At 37.5% G+C, this 27,634-nt stretch overlaps 1 protein-coding gene and 1 long non-coding RNA gene across 2 annotated transcripts in view; one reads left to right on the top strand and one right to left on the bottom strand.

Moving 5' to 3' along the window:
* Positions 1–27,634, top strand: part of ANO4 (anoctamin 4) — a 482,060-nt gene that overhangs the window by 422,356 nt on the left and 32,070 nt on the right. Inside the window, exon 28 of the mRNA XM_079935996.1 lies at positions 1,376–1,518. Within this exon, the coding sequence (XP_079792122.1) occupies positions 1,376–1,518 (143 nt within the window). The remainder of the gene's footprint in view (positions 1–1,375; positions 1,519–27,634) is intronic.
* LOC307193690 lies at positions 358–26,596 on the bottom strand. Its single transcript, XR_013830382.1, has 3 exons — positions 26,477–26,596; positions 11,235–11,421; positions 358–454 (listed from the first exon to the last, which is right to left on the bottom strand). It is a non-coding gene; the product is annotated as an uncharacterized lncRNA (long non-coding RNA).

The following is a 27,634-nucleotide window of genomic DNA, read 5'->3' as shown; positions in this document are numbered from 1 at the left end:
AGGAACTTATGGAAAGAAGACCTAAAAAAATGATTCAAAAAAGAAACTGGAGTATTTCTAAGTAAGCCTATCCTAACCAGTAAAAACATCATTATCTGATGATAACAGTTTATGTCGATGGCAATGGGCAAAAACTTGCATCACCTTTGTAAGGATGACCTTGAATTTGGCTGTGTCTGCTCAGTTCTGGTCAGTTAAGTTTTAAAGGGACATAAATCAGCAGCACTTCTATTTCTTCTTTAATTCTACACCTACAGGTTTCCAGGTCAGCTCAAGTGTCTCCATAGAGAATTCCAGGTTTCAGGGAAGACCACTCAGCCAGAACAATTAACTGGAACTCGGTTCACTTCGAAAAGTCATCTCTTAGCTCCCCGTCAGAACCACTGCCAGTAATTTTCTCTTCTTAGATTTATTTTTAGAAAACTTCTTCCAAGTGTTGATGTTTTCTATAAAACTTAAAAAAAACAAAGCATAAAATTTTAAAATTAGAAGCATTATATTCTCTTTTAAAGTATCATCCATAACTTATCAAAATGTCATAGACATCAAAGGGAACTGTATTTATCTTCTACTAATATGGACATAGAGCAAAATTGTGAAGTAGACAGAATTGTCTTTGATACCCATCCCCTTATTTAGTTTATTTCACATTTGTTTTTGCTTTGGCATCACTACTCTCAGATACCCCTCAGCTTTCTCCTTGCCCCCTACAGCACACAAACCTGACCCCCACACACACCCCAGTTTCTTCAACCCTGTTCCATATCGTAAGATGCACTTCTGAACACTGCCAAGGATTAATGTACTAACCTCACCAGTGTGAGATGCATTTTATTGGGAATCAGAGCCTCTGTCAAACTCAACCCAAAAGCAGGCAGATCCAGTTGTGGACCTGCGGGCTTCTGTGTGCCAGGAGAGGAGGAAACCTTTGTGGGTTTTCAGACCTTCTAGGGCCCTCGAGTCAGAGTATGCAGGTCAGCACCCCATGGTAAGACTGCTCACGGGTCCTCAACTAAGCCAGCTAGGCCAAACCATCTTCTTCTCAGAGGCCTGCGGGTTGCCTTTGTACTGAGGGATCAGGTTATCAGTGTTCTCAGTCCTCTACCCAACCCTCCGAGGTAACACTGGACGAGAGACAGTTTCGTGAATGATTAAAATAAGTTCATCCATCATTCTGTTCACTTGCAAGTACAAATGCTTGAAGTGTAGCCTCCATTGTTATTTCTCTTCTAATCCAAGGCTTCATTTCCTTGGCAACGTGTCCTAAATTTTTTAAACTATTGTTCTATATTCTAACTCTATTTCTTATTACTTAAGTCTTATGAACAGCTATATACATATATATTTTTTTAAATAAATTGATCTTGTTGTGCAGGTTAATTCAGAATTGGTGGACTAGAAGGAAAGTACGACAAGAGCATGGACCTGAAAGGAAACTAAGTTTCCCACAGTGGGAAAAGGACTACAACCTTCAGCCGATGAATGCCTACGGACTTTTCGATGAATACTTAGAAATGAGTATGAAAATAGCCTATTTTATCCGATTTTTAAAAATGTTATTGAAGTATAGTTAATTTACAATGTTGTGTTAATTTCTGCTGTACAGCAGAATGACTCAGTTATAATTCTTTTCATATTCTTTTCCATTATGGTTTATCGTAGGATATTGAATATAGTTCCCTGTGCTATAGAGTAGGACCTTGTTGTCTGTTTTATCCTATTAATTATAAATGTAAGTTCTAGCTACATTTAACTAGACATACACCGTTATCGTCGAGGCTAGCAGTATGGGGGGATTCTTGAGCTAAATGCAGAGGAAGGGTGTTCTTGCTTTAAGAAGCTTTATTGACAGAAATAGTGCCAAGTCACTTCACATTCTTCATGACATTGTGTCCTGTCCCTTGTAATAAATCACCAGAAAAAAATAAGCTGAAAACTTGGTGAACCAAAGAAAAAGGAGCGATCACTCATGGTGTGATTGATTCATTCATTCAGCAGACATGGTTTTTTTTATTGAAGTATAGTTCATTTACAATGTTGTGTTAGTTTCAGGTGTATGGCAAAGTGATTCAGTTATACATATATACATAAAAGAATATAAACATTCTTTTTCATATTCCTTTCTATTATAGTTTATTATAAGATATTTAATATAGTTCCCTGTGCTATACAGTAGGACCTTGTTATTTATCTATTTTATATATAGTAGTTTGTATCCAGCAGACATCTTTTGAGCCATGTTGTGTCCAGGCAGACATTATGTTTGGCACTAGAGACACAAGAAGGAATCAGGCACAGTCCCAGCTCTGAAAGAGTGCACAGTGAGGGAAAGTCAGAGATACAAAAGGTAAGTGCAATAAAGTGGCCTAGATGCTGCAGTATGAGTCAGTAGGGCGTAGACGGGGGACAGTCATTTCCCTTGAGGGGGTGGCAGGAAGCTGGGAATGCGTAAGCTATGCTACACTTATATTGAAGGAATCTGATTTCTCTATAATCAAATCCAAGCTACTTACTTTAGCATGTATCTGAGAGCATGAGCTTTAGAAACAGATTACCTGAGTTCAAATCCCAGCCCCTCACTTATTAACTGTGAAACCTTGGGCAATTACTTAATCTCTTTGTCTCACTTTCCTCTTCTTTATAATGGGGATAGAAAAAGTAACCACTTCAGAGCACTTCTATGTGGATTAAATAAATTAACACATGGAAAGGCCTTAGAACAATGCCTGGCTCGTAGTATGTACTTGATATATGTCATCCTTGTCATTATTATTATTTTTCTATTCTTATCTTCCAGGGGAGAAAAGCGTAACAAAATCCCTTAGCAGATACACTGAGTGTGGATAGCTTTTCTCCTAATTATGTTTAAGCTCTGTAACATTGGGGTGAAAGTGGGGGTAGGGATGGGCAAGATACATTACTTCTGAAAGAAGTTCTTTCTGGGCAAATCTGAAAATTAAAGCAGTAGTAGAGTTGATACTTAATGTTTCTTAGATCGCTTATGTCCTGAGTACCTACCAATGTTTTTAGAGTTTCAATTATAGAATGGCAGAATGATATAACTTGGAGAAGAAATCAATTTGGGCAGTAATAATAACACTTAATAATGGGAATTCATTAAGTGAACTAAGCACTTGGAGGTCTCTTAATGGAGTCTCCTCCCATAAAGAAGGAAATGAACAATAATGTTGGTATATAGAGTGCATGAAAAGAACTGGTAGTGCTCCAAATACTCCAGTATCTTTGCAGCAAGAAACACATCTCAGAAGCAGCATTTCAAGCAGACCAGTGAATCCTAACTGCTTGCTTCTGCTCTTGTTGTTTTTGTTATTTTCTTAATGACTTTCCTGCTTTGCTGTATTTTTTAAATGTATTCATTGAAGTAGAATATATAGTGAGAAAAGCATATAAATCAAAAGTGTACAGATCAATAAATATTCACAAATTTATGCACAAATGTAACCAAACTGTGTAGGTGAGGGGTTAACACACTACTGCCCTCAGACCCAAAGCCAGTCCACTGCCTGGCTTTGTAAATAACATTCTATTGAAACACAGCAATACCCGTTTATTTACACATTATCTATAGTTTTTTAATTTAATTTTTATTTTATATTACAGTTGATTTACAATGTTGTGCTAGTTTCGGGTGTACAGCAAAGTGGTTCAGTTATACGTATACATATATCCATTCTTTTTCAGATTCTTTTCCCACATAGATTATTACAGAATACTGAGTAGAGTTCCCTGTGCTATACAGTAGGTCCTTGTTGATTATCTATTTCATATATAGTACTGTGTATATGTGAATCCCAAACTCCTAATTTATCCCTCCTTCCCACCTTTCCCCTTTGGTAACCATAAGTTTGTTTTTGAAGTCTGTGAGTCTCTTTCTGTTTAGGAAATAAGTTCATTTGTATCATGTTTTTAGATTCCACTTGTGATATCATATAGCACTTGTCTTTCTCTGACTTATTTCACTAAGCACAATATTCTCTGGGTCCATCATGTTGCTGCAGGTGGCATTATTTCATTCTCTTTTATGGCCGAGTAATATTCCATTGTATATATGTACCACATCTTCTTTATCCATTCCTCTGTTGATGGACATTTAGGTTGCTTCCATGTCTTGGCCATTGTATATAGTGCTGCAATGAACATTGGGGTGCACGTATCTTTTTGAATTATGGTTTTCTCCAGATATATGCCCAGGATTGCTGGGTCGTATGGTAGTTCTATTTTTAGTTTTTTAAGGAACCTCCATACTGTTCTCCATAGTGGCTGTACCAATTTACATTCCCACCAACTGTGTGTAGGAGGGTTCCCTTCTCTCCACACCTTCTCCAGCATTTATTGTTTGTAGACTATTTGATGACAGTCATTCTGACCAGTGTGAGGTGATTCCTCATTGTAGTTTTGATCTGCATTTCTCTAATAAATAGCGATGTTGAGAGTCTTTTCATGTGCCTGTTGGCCATCTGTATGTCTTCTTTGGAGAAATGTCTATTTAGATCTTCTGCCCATTTTTGGACTGGGTTGTGTTTTTTGTTTTGATATTCAGTTCCATGAGCTATTTGTATATTTTGGCAACTAATCCCTTGTAGGTCACTTCGTTTGCAAATATTTTCTCCCATTAAGGGTTGTCTTTTCATTTTGTTTATGGTTTCCTGTGCTGTGCAAAAGCTTTTAAGTTTAATTAGGTCCCATTTTTTTATTTTTGTTTTTATTTTCATTACTGTAAGTCAGGGAGCCTGAATCCTCCAGCTCCATTTTCTTTTCTCAGGATTGCTTTGGCTATTCAGGGTCTTTTGTGTTTCCATACACATTTAAAATATTTTTGTTCTACTTCTGTGAAAAATGCCACTGGTAATTTAATAAGGATTGAATTGAATCTGTAGGTTGCCTTGTATAGTATAGTCATTTTGACAATATTGATTCTTCCAGTCCAAGAACATGGTATATCATTTTTCCATCTGTTTGTGTCATCTTCATTTTCTTTCATCAGCATCCTATAGTTTTCAGAGTACAGGTCTTTTGCCTCCTTAGGTAGGTTTATTCCTAGGTATTTTATTCTTTTTGATGTGATGATAAATGGGATTGTTTCCTTAATTTCTCTTTCTGATCTTTCACTGTTAGTGTATAGAAATGCAACAGATTTCTGTGTATTAACTTTGTATCCTGCAACCTTACCAAATTCATTGATGAGGTCTAGTACTATTCTGGAAGCATCTTTAGGATTAGTATCATGTCATCTGCAAACAGTGATAGTTTTACTTCTTCTTTTCCCATTTGGATTCCTTTTATTTCTTTTTCTTCTCTGATTGCCATTGTCTAGGACTTCCAAAACTATGTTGAATAAAAGTAGCGAGAGTGGACATCCTTGTCTTGTTCCTGATCTTAGAGGAAATGCTTTCAGCTCTTCACTGTTGAGTATGATGTTAGCTGTGGGTTTGTCATATATGGCCTTTATAATATTGAGGTACGTTCCCTCTATGCCCACTTTTTGGAGAGTTTTTATCATAAATGGGTGTTGAATTTTGTCCAAAGCTTTTTCTGCATCTACTGAGATGATCATATGGTTTTTATTCTTCAGTTTGTCAATGTGGTGTATCACACTGACCGATTTGCTCAGGATGACTTTAGGCAGCCTGTCTGCTGATGGGTGGGGCTGTGTGTGTTCCCACCCTGCTGGTTGGTTGTTTGGCCTGAGGCATCCCAGCACTGGAGCCTGCAGGCTGCTGGGTGGGGCCAGGTCTCAGGTGCCAAAAAGCATCTGCCACCAGTGTCCTTGCCCCCAAAGTGAGCCACAGCTGACCCCCGCTTCCCCAGGAGAACCTCCAAGACCCGCAGGTAGGTCTGGCCCAGGCTCGTATGGAGTCACTGCATTGCCCTGGGTCTTAGTGCACGTGAAACATTGTGTGCACCCTCCAAGAGTGGAGTCCCTGTTTCCCCCACTCCTGTGGAGCTCCTTCACTCAAGCCCTGCTGGCTTTCAAAGTCAAATGCTCTCGGGCTCCTCCTTCTGATGCCAGACCCCTAGGCTGCAGAGCTTGACATAGGGCTCACTCCTATGGAAGAACACCTGCGATATAATTATTTTCCAGTTTGTGGGTCGCCCACCCAGCAGGTATGGGATTTGATTATATCATGAAAGTGCCCCTCCTACAGTCTGGTTGTGGCTTCTTTATCTTTGGGTGTAGAATACCTTTTTTGGTGGTACTGTGTCTTTTTTGTTGATGGTTGTTCAGCAGTTAGCTGTGATTTTGGTGTCTTCATGAGAGGAGGTAAGCTCAAGTCCTTCTACTCTGCCATCTCGTCTCCAGGCCTCTACATATTATCTGTAGTTACTTTTGCACTATAGCAGCAGAGCTGATTAGTTGTGACAGAGACTTTATGGCCCACAAAGCCTGGAATATTTACTATCTGGCTCTTTACAGAAAATGTTTGTCATCCTGTGAGCTACATCGAGAAATAGGATATTATCAGTATCAAAGAAGGCTCCCTTGTTTCCTCTCCCAGTTATAACACCCTCCCCAACCACTTTCCTGACTTCTAATTTTGCCTTTTTTTAAAAATCTCTATAGAAATGGAATTATACATTTTCTTTTGTAAATGGCTTATTCCATTCAATAACATATTTATAAGATACTTCCATTTGCTACAGGTAAAATTTCATTTTCATTTTTGTATAGTATTCGTAGAATGTGTACCTGAAGCAAAATTATGAAACAAGTGAGTTTGTCTTTGATACCCACCTCCACCTTTCCTTAGTCACATGTAGTTTTTTTTTCATTTCCAATCCCAGATACTTTCCATTCCATCTTTCTCCCCTTCCCCCACCAATCCCTCAATCCTTTCCCATATCATGAAATGGACTTCTGAGCACTGCTAAAATGAGCTAGATAGTTGCATTTTAGTAAGAATCAAAGCCTCTGTCAAACTTGAGTCAAAAAAAAAAAAAAGAGGCAAACTTACTTGTGGATGTGCAGGCATCAGTGTGCCAGTGGATGAACTAGTTTGTGAGTCTGCAGATCTTCTAGACCCCTGAAAACTGGAATTCACCACTATTTACCCATCCATTCTACTGGTGATGGATTTGTGAGTTGTTTCTAGGTTTGGGTTCTTACAAACGATATTGCTATGAACATTTTGGTACATGGGTTTTGGTTAACATTTGTATGTATTTCTGTTGGGAATTTATGCAAGAGTGGGGTTACCAGTGGAGTGGCCATGATAATGTACGCGTTTGTGGCTCTTCAGTAGACACCTGCAAACAGTTTTCAAAACTCCAACTAGCCATATAAGAGCTTCGGTTATTCCACATACTCACTAAAACTTGTTAGTGTCCGTCTTTTTAAATTTGGGGCATTCTGGTTCGTATGCAGTAGTACCTCATCATTTTTTTAATTTGAAATTTCATGGCAACTTAAAATGCTGAATACCTTTTCATATGCTTCTGGTCATTTGGGTATCCTCTTTCGTGAATTCCCATTCAGGCCCATGAGTCTGTTCTGTTTCTCTTTCTTAGTGATTTTAGAAGTTATTTATATATTCTGGATATGAATGTTTTGTTAGCTGGACCTGGAATATCTTTTGTAGGAAAGTTTCTAATTATAGATTTAATTTCGTTAATAGATATATGACTATTCAGATTTTCTATTTCTTCAAGTAACCATTTCAGTAGTCTGTGGTTTAGTTGTGTTTTTCAAGAAACTCATCTGTTTCATCTGAATTTTCACATTTAGTGGAATAAAGTTGTTTATAATACTCTTACGAACTTTTAATGTACATAAGGTCTGTAGTGATGTTCTCGTTTTCATTTATACTTTCATAGTTTGTGCTTTTTGCTTTTTTCCTTTAACAATCTGGCTAGAGGTTTATTAATTTTTTCATTTATTTCTGCTCTTATTCCCTGCCTATTCTTTCTTTGGGCCTAATTTTCTCTTTTCCAAACATCTTCAGATGGAAGCTTAAATAACTAATTTTCTACTTTTCTTCTTTTTCTAATCTAGGCATTAGAATTATGATTTTCTCTATGAATACTGCTTCATAGCTGTAGTCTATAAGTTTTGAGATGCTATATTTTCATCATCAAGGCATTTGCTAATTGCCATTGTAGTTTTTTTTTAACCTATGGGGTTTTTTTTTAGAAATGTGTTGCTTAATATCAAAATATTTGAGGATTTTCTAGCTATCCCTCTGTCATTGGCTTCTTACAGTTTTTTTTTTTTCCTTGTAGTTGATTTCTAATCTCATAGTGTTGTGGTCAGAAAAGATGCTTGATATGATTTCAGTTTTCTTTAATTTACCAAGGCTTGCTTTATGGCCCAGCATGTGATCTATCCTGGAGAGTGTTCCATGTACACTTAAAAATGTATATTCTGCTGCTTTCGGATAAAATGCTCTATAAATATCAATTAAGTCCATCTGGTCTAATATGTCATTTAAGGCCTGTGTTTCCTTATTGAGTTTCTGTCTGGATGATCTGTCCATTGATGTAAGTGGGGTGTTAAAGTCCCCCACTGTTACTGTCCATTTCTCCTTTTATGGCTATTGGCATTTGCCTTATGCTCCTCTGTTGAGCACATGTATACAATTGTTATATCTTCTTCTTGGATTGATCCCTTGATCATTATGTAGTGTCCTTCTTTGTCTCTTATAGCAGTCTTTATTTTAAAGTCTAATTTGTCTGGTATGAGTATTGCTACTCCAGCTTTCTTTTGATTAACATTTGCATGTAATACCTTTTTCCATCCTCTTGGTTTCAGTCTATATGTGTCCATAGATCTGAATTGGGTCTCTTGTAGACAGCATATATATAGGTCTTGTTTTTGAATCCAGCCAGCCAGTCTATGTCTTTTGTTTGGTGCATTTAATCCATTTGCATTTAAGGTAGCTACCAATATGTATGTTCTTACTGCCATTTTGTTAATTGTTTTGGATTTGTTTTTGTAGGTCTTTTCTCGTCCCTTCCTCTTTTTGTTTTCTTCTCTTGTGGTTTGATGACTATCTATCTTTAGTGTTGTGTTTGGAATGCTTTTTCTTTTGTGTGTGTGTATCTATTGAAGATTTTCAGTTTGCGGTTCCCATGAGGTTTTGATATAGCAGTCTATATATATATATATATAGAAGATTGTTTTAAGTTTCTGGTCTGTACATTTCAAATGCATTTCCAATATCCTGCATCTGTACACTCCTCTTCTCACAGCTGCTGGGGTTTTTTTGTTGTTTTTTTTTTTTTTGCGGTACACGGGGCTGTCACTGTTGTGGCCTCTCCCATTGCAGAGCACAGGCTCTGGAAGCGCAGGCTCAGCAGCCATGGCTCAGGGGCCCAGCTGCTCCGCGGCATGTGGGATCTTCCCAGATCAGGGCACGAACCCGTGTCCCCTGCATCGGCAGGCGGACTCTCAACCACTGCGCCACCAGGGAAGCCCCACAGTTGCTGGTTTTGATATCTTATTTGTGTTTAGATGGTTTCCTACCTTTACTGTATGTTTGCCTTTACTGGTGAGCTTTCCCATTTGTAATTTTCTTGTTTCTAGTTGCAGCCTTTTCTTTCCACCTAGAGAAATTCCTTTATCATTTGTTGTAAAGCTGGGTTGGTGGTGCTGAATTCTCTTGGCTTTTGCTTGCCTGTAAAGCTTTTGATTTCTCTGTCAAATCTGAACGAGAGCCTTGCTGGGTAGAGTACTCTTGGTTGTAGGTTCTTCCCTTTCATCACTTGAAATATATCATGCCACTCCCTTCTGGCCTGCACAGTTTTTGCTGCGAAATCAGCTGATAACCTTATGGGGATTCCCTTGTTGCCTTTAATATTTTCTCTTTGTCTTTAATTTTTGTCAGTTTGATTACTGTGTGCATGTTCCCCCTTGGTTTTATCCTGTATGGGCCTCTCTGCACTTCCTGGACTTGCGTGACTGTTTCCTTTCCCCTGTTAGGACGTTTTCAGCTATTATCTCTTCAAACATTTTCTCAGGCCCTTTCTCTCTCTTCTCCTTCTGGGACCCCTATTATGTGAATGTTGGTGCATTCAATGTTGTCCCAGAGATCTCTTAGACTGTCTTCATTTCTTTTCACTCATTTTTCTTTATTCTGCTCCATGGCAGTGATTTCCACCATTCTGTCTTCCAGCTCACTTATCTGTTCTTTTGCCTTACTTATTTCTGCTGTTGATTGATTCCTTCTAGTGTATTTTTCATTTCAGTTATTGTATTGTTCAACTCTGTTTGCTCTTTATAGCCTCTAGCGCTTTGTTAAACATTTCTTGTATCTTCTCGGTCTATGCCTCCATTCTTTTTCTGAGATCTTGGATCACCTTTACTATCATTACTCTGAATTCTTTTTTGGGTACATTGCCTATATCTCCACTTCACTTAGTTGTTCTTCTGGGGTTTTATCTTTTTCCTTCATCTGAAATATATTTCTTTGCTGTCTCATTTTGTCTGACTTTGTGTTTGTGGTCTCCATTCTGCAGGCTGCAGGATCATAGTTCCTTTTTTCTGGCATCTGTCTCCTGGTGGGTGAGACTGGTCTAAAAGGCTTATGCAGACTTCCTGGTGGGAGGGACTGGTCCCTGCCTACTAGTGGGTGGAGCTGGGTCTTGTCCCTCTGTTGGGCAGGGCCATGTCTAGGGGTGTGTTTAGAGGTGGCTGTGTGCTCAGGAAGACTTTAAGCAACCTGTCTGCTGATGGGGGGGGTGCTGTGTTTCTGCCCTGTTGTTTGTTTAGCCTGAGGCATCTCAGCACTGGAGCCTACTGGCTGTTGGGTGGTCACCAGGTCTTGGTGACAAAATGGCAGCCTCCAGCAGAGCTCACGCCAATGAATACTCCTTGTTACCTCCACCACCAGTGTCCTTGTGGCTACAGTGAGCCACAGCCACCCCCACCACCCCAGGAGACCCTCCAAGACCAGCAGGTAGATCTGACCCAGGCGCCTATGAAGTCACTGCTTTTTTTTCTGGGTCCCAGTGCACACAAGACCTTCTGTGCACCCTCCAAGAGTGGACTTTCTATTTCCCCTGAGGAGTTCCTGCAATCTAGCCCCACTGGCCTTCAAAGCCAAATGCTCTGGGGGCTCCTCCTCCTGATGCCAGACTCCCAGACTGGGGCGCCTGACTCGGGGCTTATAACTCTTACTCCTGTGGGAGAATCTCTGTGGTATAATTATTTTCCAGTTTGTGGGTCACTCACCTGGAGAGTATGGAATTTGATTGTATCATGAATGTACCCCTCCTACCTTCTTGTTGTGGCTTCTTTGTCTTCAGATGTAGAATATCTTTTTTCATAGGTTCCAGTCTTTTTTGTTGATGGTTTTTCAGCAGTTAGTTGTGATTTTGGTGGTTTCATGATAGGAGGCAAGCTCAAGTTCTTCTACTCCACCATCTTGTCTCCAACCAGCATCAAACTTTTTTCTTCTAATTCTGCTGTGGTCAAAGGATACTCTGTGTTATTTTAGGCTATTAATATATGTTGAGATTTGCTTTATGCCCTGCATATTTACTATTTAGATAAGTGCTTCAAGTGTGTTCTGCAGTTGTTGAGTATAATGTTGTCTATCAATTGGCAAGGTTGTTTAATTGTGTTGTTCAAATCTTATATGTCCTATTAAACTTTGTCTATTTTATCTATTAGTTACTAAGAAAAGGGTGTTAAGTTCACAGTCAACCTGGGAATTTTATGCTCCTTCTAGTTCTGTCAACTTTTACTTTATATATTTTGAAACTGTGTTGTTATGTGCAAACAATTTAGGATTATTCTAGCTTGCTTACTGTTGAGTTGAAATTTTGTTTTATTTAAAGCCATTCTTCATCTCTAATAATGTAATATTTTGAAGATGTGATGGGCAAGAGGCTAAGGAACTAACTGTAAAACCTCCCCAAGGACAGAACTGAGCCTCTTGTGGTCTTTCAGGGCCAAGATAAAGGCCCACCACGTTCTTAGTCACAGCCAGAGAGGTGGACTGAGCTTTACAAATTTACTGTACCCCATTACCAGCCTGGCTTAACTCGTGACCACATTGAAGTGATCCTCTCTTTCTTTAGCTGCCTAAGCTCAACATGAGGAACCTTTTCTGCTGGAAAAGAACACTGAGAGCAGAGATTAATAACTTGTTCTTAAAGGGCTAGTAGTAAATACTTTAGGCTTTGGGGGGCCAAGAGGCAAGATTGAGGCTATTATATTTTAAATGGTTGTATAAGTATTTATATAACTACTTAAAATGTAAAAACTATTCTTAGCTCACAGGTGGGTTTAAAAAAAGAACAGAAACAAAGCAGAGAGCTATTCAGATTTGGTCTTCAGGCTGTAGTTTGCTGACCCTTGATCTAGAGCTTCTATATGTCTGGCATACAATAAAAGTTACTAGGCTTATAACCTATTGAAAGAAGCAAAGTAAGTATAAATTCTTAACTGGGGAAGGTGTCTGTTACTTCAAATGTGAAAGCAGAAGTGCATATGGTCAAACACTGAAAAATCAAGGAAATAGAGTGTTTCGTAAAGAAAATAATGTTGCACTCAAAGTGATAAAGAATTCAAAATAGGTGTTATGAAGAAATTCATTGAGCTACAAGAAAACACGGGAAGGGAATACAGTGAACTCAGGAATAAAATTAATGAATAGAAGGAGTTCTTTACCAAAGAGATTGAAATTGTAAAAGAGACCAAACAAATGCTGGAGCTGAAGAATTCAATGAATGAGATGAAGAATGCAACAGAGATCACAGGTAATAAGACAGACCAGATGGAAGAAAGAATAAGTGATTTGGAGTATAGGAATATAGAAATTAGTCAGAAGAAGACAGAGAAATTAGATTTTTTAAAAATGAAGAAACCCTATGAGAACTATTAGATTCGATCAGAGAGACAAATCTAAGAATAATTGGTGTGCCAGAAGAAAAAGAGAGAGAAGAGGCAGAGAGTTCATTTAAAAAATATTAACTGGGAACTTCCCAAACCTGGAGAAGAAATGGGACATACAAGTCCACAAAGCTACCAGGACACCCTATTACCTCAATGCAAAAAGACCTTCTCCAAGCACATTAATGAAACCATCACACATTATAATGAATATTAAAGGCAGCTAGGGGAAAAAAACTAACATTAGTCTGTCAGTGAAATTCTCAGCAGAAATTCTACAGCCCAGGAAAGAGTAGAATGACATATTCAAAGTGCTGAAAGATAAAAATTGACAGCCAAGAATACTTTATCCAGCAAAGTTATCCTTCAGCTATGAAGGAGAAATAAAGGCTTTCCCAAACAAAAGCTAAGGGAGTTCACCACCATTAGACTTGCCTTGCAAGAAATGTTGAAAGAAGTCCTTCAACCTGAGATGAAAAGACACTAATCAGTGACATAAAAGCATATGAAAATATACAACAATGATAAAGGTGAAAAATAAACAATCACAAAATGGCAACTCTGTATTAGAATGGTATATTAACTACTTAACTATACTATAAAGGTTAAAGGAAAAGATCATTAAAAATAACTATAGCTACTATAATCTGTTAACAAATGCACAGCATAGAAAGAGGTAAATTGTGACATCAAAAATGTAAAAGGGTGGAGCCTTTGTAGGCAAATGAAGATAAGTTGCTATCAGCATAAAATGGACTATTTTACCTATGAGATGTATGTAAGCTTATTAGTAACCTCAAAGCAAAAGTCTAGAGTTGATTCAACAAACGTACAAAAGGGATAGACTGAGTGTATCACCATGGAAAACCACCAACTTACAGAGGCAGGCAGAAACACAGGGGGAAAAGGAACAATAAAGATATAAAACAACCAGAAGGCAAAAGATAAGACGGCAGTAGTAAGTCATTACATATCAATAATCACTCTAAATGTAAATGGATTGAACTCACCAATACAAAGGCACAGAATGGCTGGATGAATTAAAAAAACAAGACCCAACTCAGTCTCCCAAGGCAATAGAAATAGCAAAAATACACAAATGGGACCTATTCAAACTTACAAGCTTTTGCACAGCAAAGGAAACCATAAACAAAACAAAAAGACAACCTACGGACTGGGAGAAAATATTTGCAAATGATGTGACCGACAGGGGCTTAATTTCCAAAATATACAAACAGCTTGTACAACTCAATAACAAAGAAACAATAACCCAATCGAAAAATGGGCAGAAGACCTAAATAGACATTTCTCCAAAAAGGACATACAGATGGCCAAGAGGTACATGAAAAGATGCTCAAGGTTGCTAATTATTAGAGAATGCAAATCAAAACTACTATGAGGTACCACCTCACACTGGTCAGAATGGCCATCATCAAAAAGTCTACAAATAATAAATGTTGGAGAGGGTGTGGAGAAAAAGGAACCCTCCTTCTGTTGGTGGGAATGTAAATTGGTGCAGCCACTATGGAAGACAATATGGAAGTTCCTCAAAAAACTAGAGTTGCCATATGATCCAGCAATCCCACTCCTGGGCATATAATGGGACAAAATTATAATTCAAAAAGATTCATGCACCCCTATGTTCATAGCAGCACTATCCATAATATCCAAAACATGGAAACAACCTAAATGTCCACTGACAGATGCCTGGATAAAGAAGATGTGGTACATACACACAATGAAATACTACTCAGCCATAAAAAAAGAATGAAATAATACCATTTTCAGCAACACGGATGGACCTAGAGATTATCATAATAACTGAAGTAAGACAGAAAGAGAAAGACAAATACCATATGATATCATTTATATGTGGAATCCAAAATATGACACAAATGAACTTATCTACGAAACAGAAACAGACTTGTGGTTGCCAAGGGGTATGGGGTTGGGGGAGGGATGGATTGGGAGTTTGGGATTAGCAGATGCAAACTATTATATATAGAATGGATAAACAACAAGGTCCTACTGTATAGCACAGGGAACTATATTCAATATCCTGAGATAAACCATAGTGGAAAAGAATATGAAAAAGAATGTATATATATATGTATAACTGAATCACTTTGCTGTACACAGAAATTAACAAACTGTAGACCAGTTATACTTCAATAAAATAAAATTTTGAAAAAAGACTCAACTATATGCTGCCTTTCGGAGACACATTTCAGATCTAAAGACAAACATAATCTCAAAGTCAAGGAATGGAAAAAGATATTTCAGGTAAGTGGAAACCAAAAGAAAGGGGAGGTACCCATACTTATATCAGACAAAAAAGGCTTCAAGCCAAAAACAGTAAGAAAGAAGAGACAAATAAGTTCATTATATAATAATAAATGAGGTCAATACACCAAGAAGATATAACAATCATAAATATATTTGCCCCCAATATCGGAGCACTTAAATATATTAAGCAAATACAGTTGACTCTTAAATATATTAGGCAAAAACAGTTGACCCTTGAACAACAGGTTCAAAGTGCACAAATTCACTTATATGTGGATTTTTTTCAATAAATACATACTGCAGTACAACATAATCTGTGGTTGACTGAATCCATGGATGTGTAGCCATGTGTAAATAAAGGGCCAACTGTAAAGTTATATGTGGATACTGTGCAGATGGTTGGGGCCCTAACCTCCATGTTGTTCAAAGGTCAACTATATTAACAGATCTCAAGGAGAAACAGACAACAATACAAAAATAGTAGGGGACTTCAGTGTCCTACTGTGAGTGACAAATAATCCACACAGAAAATTAACAAGCAAACATTGGAATTGAGGCATACTTTAAACCAAATGGACTAAACAGACATATAGAGAACATTCCATCCAATAGCAACAGAATACACATTCTTCTCAAATGCACATAGAACATTCTCTAGGATAGATCATATGATAGGATACAAAATAACGCTTAGCAAATATAAGACGATTGAAATCATACTATCTTTTCTGACCACAGTGGTATGAAACTAGAAATCTACCACAAGAAGAAAGCTGTAAAACATAAAAACATGTGGAAACTAAACACATTTCTGAACCGACAGATCAAAGAAGAAATCAAAAGAGAAATTAAAAATTATCTCAAAACAAATGAAAATGGAAACACAACATATCAAAACTTATGGAATGCAGCAGAAACAGTTCTGAGAGGAAAGTTTATATAAATTAACGCATATATTAAGAAATTAGATCGCAAACACTCTAACTTTACACCTCAAGGAACTAGAAAAAGAAGAACAATTTAAGCCCAAAGTTAGCAGAAGGAAGGAAATAATAAAGATCAGAGTGGAAATAAATGAAATAGAGACCAGAAAAACAATAGAGAAGATCAATGAAACCAAGAGCTGGGTTTTTTGAAAAGATAAACATAATTGACAAAACTTTAACTACACTAAGAAAGAAGAGAGAACTCAAAATTAGAAATGAAAGAGGAGACATTACAACTGATACTACAGAAAAAAATAGGATAAGAAGCTGTGAACAATTATATGCCAACAAATTAGATAACCTAGAAATGGATAAATTTCTAGAAACACACAACCTACCAAGACTGAATCAGCAAGAAATAGAAAATCTGAAAAGACCAATAATGAGGAAAGAGGTTGAATCAGTAATCAAAAGCCTCCCAACACAGAAAACCCTAGAACCAGACAGCTTCACTGGTGAATTTTCTAACAATTAAAGAAGAATTAATACCAATCCTTCTCAAATGCTTAAAAAAATTGAAGAGGAGGGAACACTTCCAAACTCATTCTGCAAAGCCAACATTACCCTAGTACCAAAACCAGATAAGGATACTATAAGAAAAGATAACTTTGGACCAATATCCCTGATTAATATAGATGCAAAAATTCTAAAAATATTAGCAAACTAAATTCAAGAACACATTAAAACAACTGTACACTACAACCAAATGGGATTTATCCCTGGAATGCAACATACACAAATTTTTAAGTCTAATATATCACATTAATAGAATAAAATATAGAAGGAACCAAGATGGAAGAGTAGAAGGATGTGCTCTCACTCCCTCTTGTGAGAACAACAGAATCACAACTAGCTGCTGGACAGTCATCAACAGGAAGACACTGGAACTCACCAAAAAAGATACCCCACATCCAAAGACAAAGGAGAAGCCACAATGAGACAGTAGAAGGGGTGCAATCACAGTAAAATCAAATCCCATAACTGGTGGGTGGGTGACTCACAGACTGGAGAACACCTGAAGTCCACCCACTGGAGTGAAGGTTCTGAGGCCCCACGTCAGGCTTCCCAACCTGGGCTTCCAGCAACAGGAGGAGGAATTCCTAGAGAATCAGACTTTGAAGCCTAGTAGGAATTGATTGCAGGACTTTGACAGGACTGGGAGAAACAGAGAATCCACCCTTGGAGGGCATACACAAAGTACTGTGTACATCGGGACCCAGGGGAAGGAGCAGTGACCCCAGGGGAGACTGAACCAGACCTACCTGCTAGTGTTGGAGGGTCTCCTGCAGAGGCAGGGGGGAGGGGGCTGTGGCTCACCGTGGGGACAAGGACACTGGCAGCAAAAGTTCTGGGAAGTACTCCTTGGCGTGAGCTCTCCCAGAGTCTGTCATTAGCCCCACCAAAGAGCCCAAGTAGGCTCCAGTGTTGGGTTGCCTCAGGCCAAACAACCAACAGGGAGGGAACCCCACCCCACCCATCAACAGTCAAGTGGATTAAAGTTTTACTGAGCACTGCCCACCAGAGCAGCAGTCAGCTCTACCCACCACCAGTCCCTTCCATCAAGCCTCTTAGATAGCCTCATCCACCAGAGGGAAGACAGCAGAAGCAAGAAGAACTACAGTCCTGCAGCCTGTGGAACAAAACCCACATTCACAGAAAGACAAAGATGAAAAGGCAGAGGGCTATGTACCAGATGAAGGAACAAGATAAAACCCCAGAAAAACAACTAAATGAAGTGGAGATAGGCAACCTTCCAGAAAAAGAATTCAGAATAATGATAGAGAAGATGATACAGGACCTCGAAAAAGAATGGAGGCAAAGATCGAGAAGATGCAAGAAATGTTTAACAAAGACCTAGAAGAATTAAAGAACAAACAAACAGAGATGAACAATACAATAATTGAAATGAAAACTACACTACAAGGAATCAATAGCAGAATAACTGAGGCAGAAGAACGGATAAGTGACCTGGAAGACAGAATGGTGGAATTCACTGCTGCGGAACAGAATAAAGAAAAAAGAATGAAAAGAAATGAAGACAGCCTAAGAGACCTCTGGGACAACATTAAACGCAACAACATTCACATTATAGGGGTCTCAGAAGGAGAAGAGAGAGAGAAAGGACCAGAGAAAATATTTGAAGACATTATAGTCGAAACTTCCCTAACATGGAAAAGGAAATAGCCACCCAAGTCCAGGAAGCACAGCGAATCCCATACAGGATAAACCGCCAAGACACATAGTAATCAAATTGGCAAAAATTAAAGAAAAAGAAAAATTATTGAAAGCAGCAAGGTAAGAAAAGCAAATAACATACAAGGGAACTCCCATAAGGTTGACAGCTGATTTCTCAGCAGAAACTCTACAAGCCAGAAGGGACTGGCATGATATACTTAAAGTGATGAAAGGCAGTACCCTACAACCAAGATTACTCTACCCGGCAAGGATCTCATTCAGATTTGATGGAGAAATCAAAAGCTTTACAGACAAGCAAAAGCTAAGAGAATTCAGCACCACCAAACCAGCTCTACAACAAATGCTAAAGGAACTTCTCTAAGTGGGAAACACAAGAGAAGAAAAGGACCTACACAAACAAACCCATAACAATTAAGAAAATGGTAATAGGAACATACATATAGATAATTACCTTAAACGTGAATGGATTAAATGCTCCAACCAAAAGATACAGACTGGCTGAATGGATACAAAAACAAGACCCATATATATGCTGTCTACAAGAGACCCACTTCAGACCTAGGGACATATCCAGTCTGAAAGTGAGGGGATGGAAAAAGATATTCCATGCAAATGGAAATCAAAAGAAAGCTGGAGTAGCAATACTCATACCAGATAAAATAGACTTTAAAACAAAGAATGTTATAAAAGACAAGGAAGGACACTACATAATGATCAAGGGATCAATCCAAGAAGAAGATATAACAATTATATATGCACCCAACATAGGAGAGCACCTCAATACATAAGGCAACTGCTAACAGCTATGAAAGAGGAAATCAACAGTAACACAATAATAGTGGGGGATTTTAACACCTCACTTACACCAATGGACAGAGCATCCAAAATGAAAATAAATAAGGAAACAGAAGCTTTCAATGACACAACAGACCAGATAGATTTAATTGATATTTATAGGAAATTCCATCCAAAAACAGAAGATTACACTTTCTTCTCAATTGCGCATGGAACATCCTCCAGGATAGACCACATCTTGTGTCACACATCAAGCCTCAGTAAACTTAAGAAAACTGAAATCATATCAAGTATCTTTTCTGACCACAATGCTATGATATTAGAAATGAATTACAGGGAAAAAAACGTAAAAAGCACAAAGACATGGAGGATAAACAATACATTACTAAATAACCAAGAGATCACTAAAGAAATCAAAGAGGAAATCAAAAAATACCTAGAGACAAATGACAATGAAAACACGATGATCCCAAACCTGTGGGATGCAGCAAACTCAGTTCTAAGAGGGAAGTTTATAGCTATAAAAGCCTACCTCAAGAAACAAGAAAAATCTCAAGTAAACAATCTAACCTTACACCTAAAGGAACTAGAGAAAGAAGAACAAACAAAACCCAAAGTTACCAGAAGGAAAGAAATCATAAAGATCAGAGCAGAAATAAATGAAATAGAAACAAAAAAAACAATAGCAAAGATCAATAAAACTACAAGCTGGTTCTTTGAGAAGATAAACAAAACTGATAAACCATTAGCCAGACTCATCAAGAAAAAGAAGGAGAGGACTCAAATCAATAAAATTAGAAATGAAAAAGGAGAACAACAGACACCACAGAAATACAAAGCATCCTAAGTGACTACTACAAGTAACTCTATGCTAATAAAATGGACAACCTGGAAGAAATGGACAAATTCTTAGAAAGGTATAACCTTCCAAGACTGAACCAGGAAGAAATAGAAAATATGAACAGACCCATCACAAGTAGAAATTTTTTTTTTTTTTTGGCAATACATGGGCCTCTCACTGTTGTGGCCTCTCCCGTTGCGGAGCACAGGCTCCGGATGCGCAGGCTCAGTGGCCATGGCTCACGGGCCCAGCCGCTCCATGGCATGTGGGATCTTCCCAGACCAGGGCATGAACACGTGTTCCCTGCATCGGCAGGCGGACTCTCAACCACTGCGCCACCAGGGAAGCCCACAAGTAGAAACTGAAACTGATTAAAAATCTTCCAACAAACGAAAGTCCAGGACCAGATGGCTTCACAGCTGAATTCTATCAAACATTTAGAGAAGAGCTAACACACATCCTTCTCAAACTCTTCCAAAACATTGCAGAGGAAGGAACACTCCCAAACTCATTCTATGAGGCTACCATCACCCTGATACCAAAACCAGACAAAAGTACTACAAAAAGAAGAAACTTACAGACCAATATCACTGATGAATATAGATGCAAAAATCCTCAACAAAATACTGGCAAACAGAATCCAACAACACATTAAAAGGATCATACACCATGATCAAGTGGGATTTATCCCAGGGATGCAAGGATTCTTCAATATACACAAATCAATCAATGGGATTCACCATATTAACGAATTGAAGAATAAAAACCATATGATCATCTCAATAGATGCAAAAAAAGCTTTTGACAAAATTCAACACCCATTTATGATAAAAACTACCCAGAAAGTAGGCACAGAGGGAACCTAACCTCAACATAATAAAGGCCATATACAACAAACCCACAGGAAACATCATTCTCAATGGTGAAAAACTGAAAGGTCAGGAACGAGACAAGGATGTCCACTCTCACCACTATTATTCAACATAGTTTTAGAAGTCCTAGCCATGGAAATCAGAGAGGAAAAAGAAATAAAAGGAATACAAATTGGAAAAGAAGAAGTAACACTGTCACTGTTTGCAGATGACATGATACTATACATAGAGAATCCTAAAAATGCCACCAGAAAACTACTGGAGCTAATCAATGAATTTGGCAAAGTTATAGGATAGAAAATTAATGCACAGAAATCTCTTGCATTCCTATACACTAATGATGAAAAATCTGAAAGAGAAATTATAGAAATACTCCCATTTACCATTGCAACAAAAAGAATAAAATACCTTGGAATAAACCTACCGAGGGAGACAGAAGACCTGTATGCAGAAAACTATAAGACACTGATGAAAGAAATTAAAGATGATACAAACAGATGGAGAGATATACCATGTTGTTGAATTGGAAGAATCAGTATTGTGAAAATGACTCTACTACCCAAAGCAACCTACAGATTCAATATAATCCCTGTCAAATTACCAATGGCATTTTTTACAGAACTAGAACTAATCATCTTAAAATTTGTATGGAGACACAAAAGACCCCGAATAGCCAAAGCAGTCTTGAGGGAAAAAAACAGAGCTGGAGGAATCAGACTCCAGCTATATAGCTATATAGACTTCAGACTATACTACAAAGCTACAGTAATCAAAACAATATGGTACTGGCACAAAAACAGAAACATAGATCAATGGAACAAGTTAGAAATCCCAGAGATAAACCCACGCACCTATGGTCAACTAATCTATGACAAAGGAGGCAAAGATATACAATGGAGAAAAGACAGTCTCTTCAATAAGTGGTGCTGGGAAAACTGGACAGCTACATGTAAAAGAATGAAATTAGAACACTCCCTAACACCATACACAGAAAAAAAACGTCAAAATGGATTTGAGAACTAAATGTAAGACCGGACGCTATAAAACTGTTAGAGGAAAACATAGGAAAAACACTCTTTGACATAAATCACAGCAAGATCTTTTTTGATCCACCTCCTACAGTAATGGAAATAAAAACAAAAATAAACAAATGGGACCTAATGAAACTTAAAAGCTTTTGCACAGCAAGAGAAACCATAAACAAGACGAAAAGAAAACCCTCAGAATGGGAGAAAATATTTGCAAACGAATCAACAAAGGATTAATCTCCAAAATATATAAACAGATCATTCAGCTCAATATTAAAGAAACAAACAACCCAATCCAAAAATGGGCAGAAGACCTATATAGATATTTCTCCAGAGAAGACATACAGATGGCCAAGAAGCACATGAAAAGCTGCTCAACATCACTAATTATTAGAGAAATGCAAATCAAAACTACAATGAGATATCACCTCACACCAGTTAGAATGGGCATCATCAGAAAATCTACAAACAACAAATGCTGGAGAGGGTGTAGAGAAAAGGGATCCCTCTTGCACTGTTGGTGGGAATGTAAATTGATACAGCCACTATGGAGAACAGTATGGGGGTTCCTTAAAAAACTAAAAATAGAATTACCATATGATCCAGCAATCCCACTACTGGGCATATACCCAGAGAAAACCATAATTCAAAAAGACACATGCACCCCAATGTTCATTGCAGCACTATTTACAATAGCCACCTCATGGAAGCAACCTAATGACCATCGACAGATGAATAGATAAAGGTGATGTGGTACATATATACAATGGAATATTACTCAGCCATAAAAAGGAATGAAACTGAGTCATTTGTTGAGACATGTATGTATCTAGAGACTGTCATACAGAGTGAAGTAAGTCAGAAAGAGAAAAACAAATATCATATATTAACACATGTATGTGGAACCTAGAAAAATGGTACAGATAAACCTGTTTGCAAGGCAGAAGTTGAGACAGATGTAGAGAACAAACGTATGGACACCAAGGGGGGAAAACCACAGTGGGGTGGGGATGGTGGTGTGCTGAATTGGGCGATTGGGATTGACATGTATACACTGATGTGTATAAAACTGATGACTAATAAGAACCTGCAGTATTAAAAAACAAACAAACAAAAAAAAACAACTAATACTAAACTTTCTTTGGGTTATTTGTATGGAAATATATTAATATAAATGTTTCAGACATTACATGAAATTTCTAAAAATCTTATATGTTCTGGTATAATGTTATAAGTCATAAGTCTAGTTATTACTTTAAAATGTATATCTCAGAAATAACTAAAATTTCCTTGTCAATTGCATTATTATGAACTTTCATCAAATTTTTAACCGTGGTCATTTTTAAGTCTTTTGTCATTTACAGACAGTTCTGAGTGTACTCTGATGCTTTCACAAAAATATTCCTGTAAAAGGGTTTCATCTTCAAGGAATTCATGGAAAAGACTGACAAGTACAGGTTTCTGGTAACTGACTATACTGCTGAAGTGAATGAATAAGCATTTTCAGAACTCTAATGGAAAACTGATGAATTCATAAAAGTGCTAACAAAAGTTTAAAATGAAAAAAATTAATTGCACGGGACTGAGTGAACTGATGAGGATGATTATAATTTTTGTGACTTTCTGTTTGAATAAAAAAAAAAATCCCACAAGGACTCAGAGGCAAAAAATAGACAAATCAATTTTCACTGCAAAGTAAAGGAGCTGCTACAGTGGAGGATTACTGGACTGAATGTCAATATTATGATATAGTATGAGTGTGTTTCGTGTTTGGTAATTGCAATCACTGTTGCTTTTGTTGTGGTTATCCATTTACAATGCTTGGTGTCGGTTGATTTATCTCTTGTAAAATAAAATACCGTGTGTGTGTGTGAAAAAAAAAAAGAAAGAAAAATGAGAGACAAATTAATCCCATCAAAATGGCAAAGATTCTTAAAAAGTCATAAGATGAAGTTTTGCGAAGAATGAAGGGAAATGAACTTCTCATAATTGCTTTTGGGTTTTACAATTGGTACAGCGGCCACAAGGGCAATTTGGCATATTTATAAAAAATCCTAGATGTATGCATTATCATATATCTGTCTTCCCGTGCTAGGTATTATGCTAGGTACTAGGAGAGTGATGGATGGTAAGCGAGATATTATTCCTGCCTTCCTGGCAGGAGAGACAACTAAATAAGCAATCACAATAATGTGATCATTTGATGAAGACTATAAAATAGATTTTCCTATTTTTGCAATAATGATATCTCTGTATGTGTGCATGTAGAATATTAAATACACTAAAAGAATATATACCAGAAAAAAAAATCCTCTAATGCTAAAAGAAGATAACTGACAACTCCACTTCAGACTCTTCTAGGAAATGACACATTTTGTCTTATTTTTTTTTTCCCCAAAACTATGGTTTGGAGTTGAAGCCCTGAGTAGGTCCAAAGCTGTTTTGATAAACACCATCTTATTCTTGCTTGGGGACATCTTGTCCCTCCCCCCATTAAAATTCTAAGTGGTTTTGGAATTAAGTGGACTTGAGTTCCAGAACAGGCTTTGATTCTAATTATTAAAAGAACTTGTACTACCAAAAAAAAAAATAGAATATAAAAATCATGATTATCTCAATAAATGCAGGAAAAGCATTTGCAAAATTCAACATCCTTTCACGATAAAAAACCTTGACAGGTTGGGCATAGAACAAACATACTTTAACATAGTAAAGGCCACGCACAACAAACTCACAGTTAACATTATACTCAATGGAGAAAATTGAAAAAATTTCCTCTAACATCAGGAAGAAGACAAGAATGCCCACTCCCACCACTCTTATTCAATATAATACTGGAAGTCCTAGCTAGAGTAATTAAGTAAGACAAAGAAATAAAAGTCATCCAAATCAGAAAGGAAGAAATAAAATTATCACTATTTGCAGATGATATGATTTTACATACAAAAATCCCAAAGACTCAAAGAACTGTTGGAAGTAATCAACAAATTTCATAAAATTGCAGGATATAAAATCAACATACAGAAATCAGCTGCATTTCTGTATACCAACAATGAAGTATCTGACAAAGAAATTACCCCATAAACAATAGCATCAAAAACAATAAAATACCTAGGAATAAATTTAAACAAGGAAGTGAAAGATCTGTACAACAAAAACTACAAGACTTTGCTGAAAGAAACTGAAGAAGACACAAACAAATGGAAAAACATCTCATATTCATGGATTGGAAGAATACTGTAAAATGTCCATATTACCCAAACTGATCTATAGATTCAATACAATCTCTATCAAAATATCAAGGGCATTCACCATAGAAATAGAAGAAACAATCCTAAAATTTGTATGGAACCACAAAAGACTCCAAATCCATGGAAATCCTAAGAAGAAAAAACAAATCCAAAAAGTATCACACTTACTGACTTCAAACTATACTACAAAGCTAGAGTAATAATAAAAACAGTACAGTACTGGCATAAAATTAGACATATAGACCATCAGAACAGAATACAGAGCCCAGAATTAAACCCTCCACATATGTGGTCAACTACTTGTTGACAAGAGAGCCAAGAATACCCAATGAGGAAAGGATAGTCTCTTCAACAAATAGTGTTAAAAAAACTTGATAAACACATGCAGAGCAATGAAATTGAACCCCTATCTTACACCACTCACAAAAAGAACCCTAAGTGGATCAAAGACTTAAACATAAGACCTGATACTATACAGGTAAAGAGCCATAAAATTAAGAGAAAATAAGCTCTATGATGATAAGCAGAGTTGTGGGAGCTACAGAGGAAGCAGTAGTTAATTAAATGTGCCCAGAGGAGGGCACATTTGAGCTCACACTTGGAGAAAGAATAGAATTTCACCAGAGTATGAACAGAAACACTAAGTACATGACATGACCCCATAAAAACAGAAGTGTAGTGTGGATGGGTAGAGGACTGTTTGGGACACCTGTCTGGGTCATGGGGCATGTTTGGACATGAGGCTTGGAAGACCCTTGAATGGCATGGAAAAAGTTTGGGATTTAGTCTACAGGCAACAAGAACCGACTGAAACATTTTGAGTAGGAAGGTGATGAGTGATGGGCTTTAACCAACATTAATAGTAGGGCAATGGGGGAAGGAGGAGAAAGCCTGAGGCAGAGAAGCCAGTTAGAAAATCAGAGTCTGATCTGGGGACAGTAGAGAGGAGGGACAGATGAGAGACATTTTTGAAAGGTAATTAATTTTGGGACTTGGAGGCTTTTAGTTCTCAAGGCTGAGCTAGCTAAAAGCTGGTTTTTATGTAAGACAGCTCCGAGCGGAGGTGAGGACGAGGGACATGAACGGCGGAGCAGGTTTAAGGATGAGATTGAGAGATTGGTTTGGAAAGTGCTGCTTCTGTAGCATAGCAGCAGGCAACGGGTCGGGGTTAGAGAGAGAGAGAATTGGGAAACCTCATCAGACAGATATTAAAGTCATGAGAGCGGATGGACTCACCCAAGGAAAGAGGGAAGTCAGGAGAAAAGTGGAACCAAGGGAAAAGCTGAAGGGAATGCCTGTGTCTATTGGTGGGTGAAGTGCCAACCAGCATAGTCACTGAGTATGAATGTAACCAAAGACGGGGGATACCTTGGAGGTGGCAGTACCACAGAGATGAGGTAAATGGACTCTTCAGGACTCTGGGACCATATCACCCATGTTAGAATTGCTTCTTAGTGATGTGTCTTGGGCAAATTACTTGACTTCTTTGTGCCTCAGTTTCCTCAGCTGTAAAATAAGCATAATAATAGTATCCACATAAGAGAGTGGTTGTGAAAATTGAGTTAAAATTGGTGAAGTAATTAGAACAGTGCCTGTTACATAGAAAATGGTGTATGTGTTAGTCATTGTTTTGTTGTTACTTTCTAAAATAAGGTTTTAAAAGTAAAAACAGTAGAAAATATGCAGTCATTCATTCAGCCATGTGCTTTTAAAATTTTTTTCAATTACGCCATCTGATTGTTTTGCGTCAGGCACTGCCTTTTTTAAAACTTTTTAATTTGCAAAGTTGCAAACATCGTACAGAGTTCCTAAATACTCTTCACCTTGTTTCTCATAAGGTTAACATCTTACATATATATTGAAGCCAGAAAAGTAACATTAATACAGGACTGTTAACTAATTACCTTATTTGAATATTGCCTGTTTTCCACTGTCTGTTTTTCTTGTCCATGACCCATTCCAGCACCCAACATTGCATTTAGTTGCATCTCCTTGTTCCCTCCATTCTATGACAGTTCTTTTTCACGAACTTAACATATTTTAAGACTTCTAGTTTTGTAGAATGTCCATTTGGGTTTATCTAATGGTTTCTCATGGTTAGGTTGAGGTTATGCATTTTTGGCAAAAATTCCACAGAAAGGATATTGTAGCCTCCTCAGTACACCGTCTTGGGGGTATGATGTCAATATGTCTTATTACTGGTGATATTAACTTGGATCACTCAGTTAAGGTGATGTCTATCAGGTTTCTCCATAGTAAAGATATTTTTTCCTTTGTAATTACTAACGTGTAGGGAGATACTTTGAGAATATAAAAATCATTTTTTAATATAATTTCCCCTACTAATTTTAGCTACTAATTTTAGCATTCTTTGATGGCTCTTGCCTGCAACAATTACTACTGTGGTGTCTGACTACTGGTGATTTTCTATTTTTAGTCATTCCTTCTACATTTATTAATTAGAATTCTGTTATAAGAAAGAGCTGTCCCTTTCCCCCCATTTATTTATTTCAGTATATATTTATA

This window comes from Stenella coeruleoalba, assembly GCF_951394435.1.
Source record: "Stenella coeruleoalba genome assembly, chromosome: 11".
NCBI classification, from domain to species: Eukaryota; Metazoa; Chordata; class Mammalia; order Artiodactyla; family Delphinidae; genus Stenella; species Stenella coeruleoalba.
This window is presented reverse-complemented; position numbering and strand designations above follow the sequence as displayed.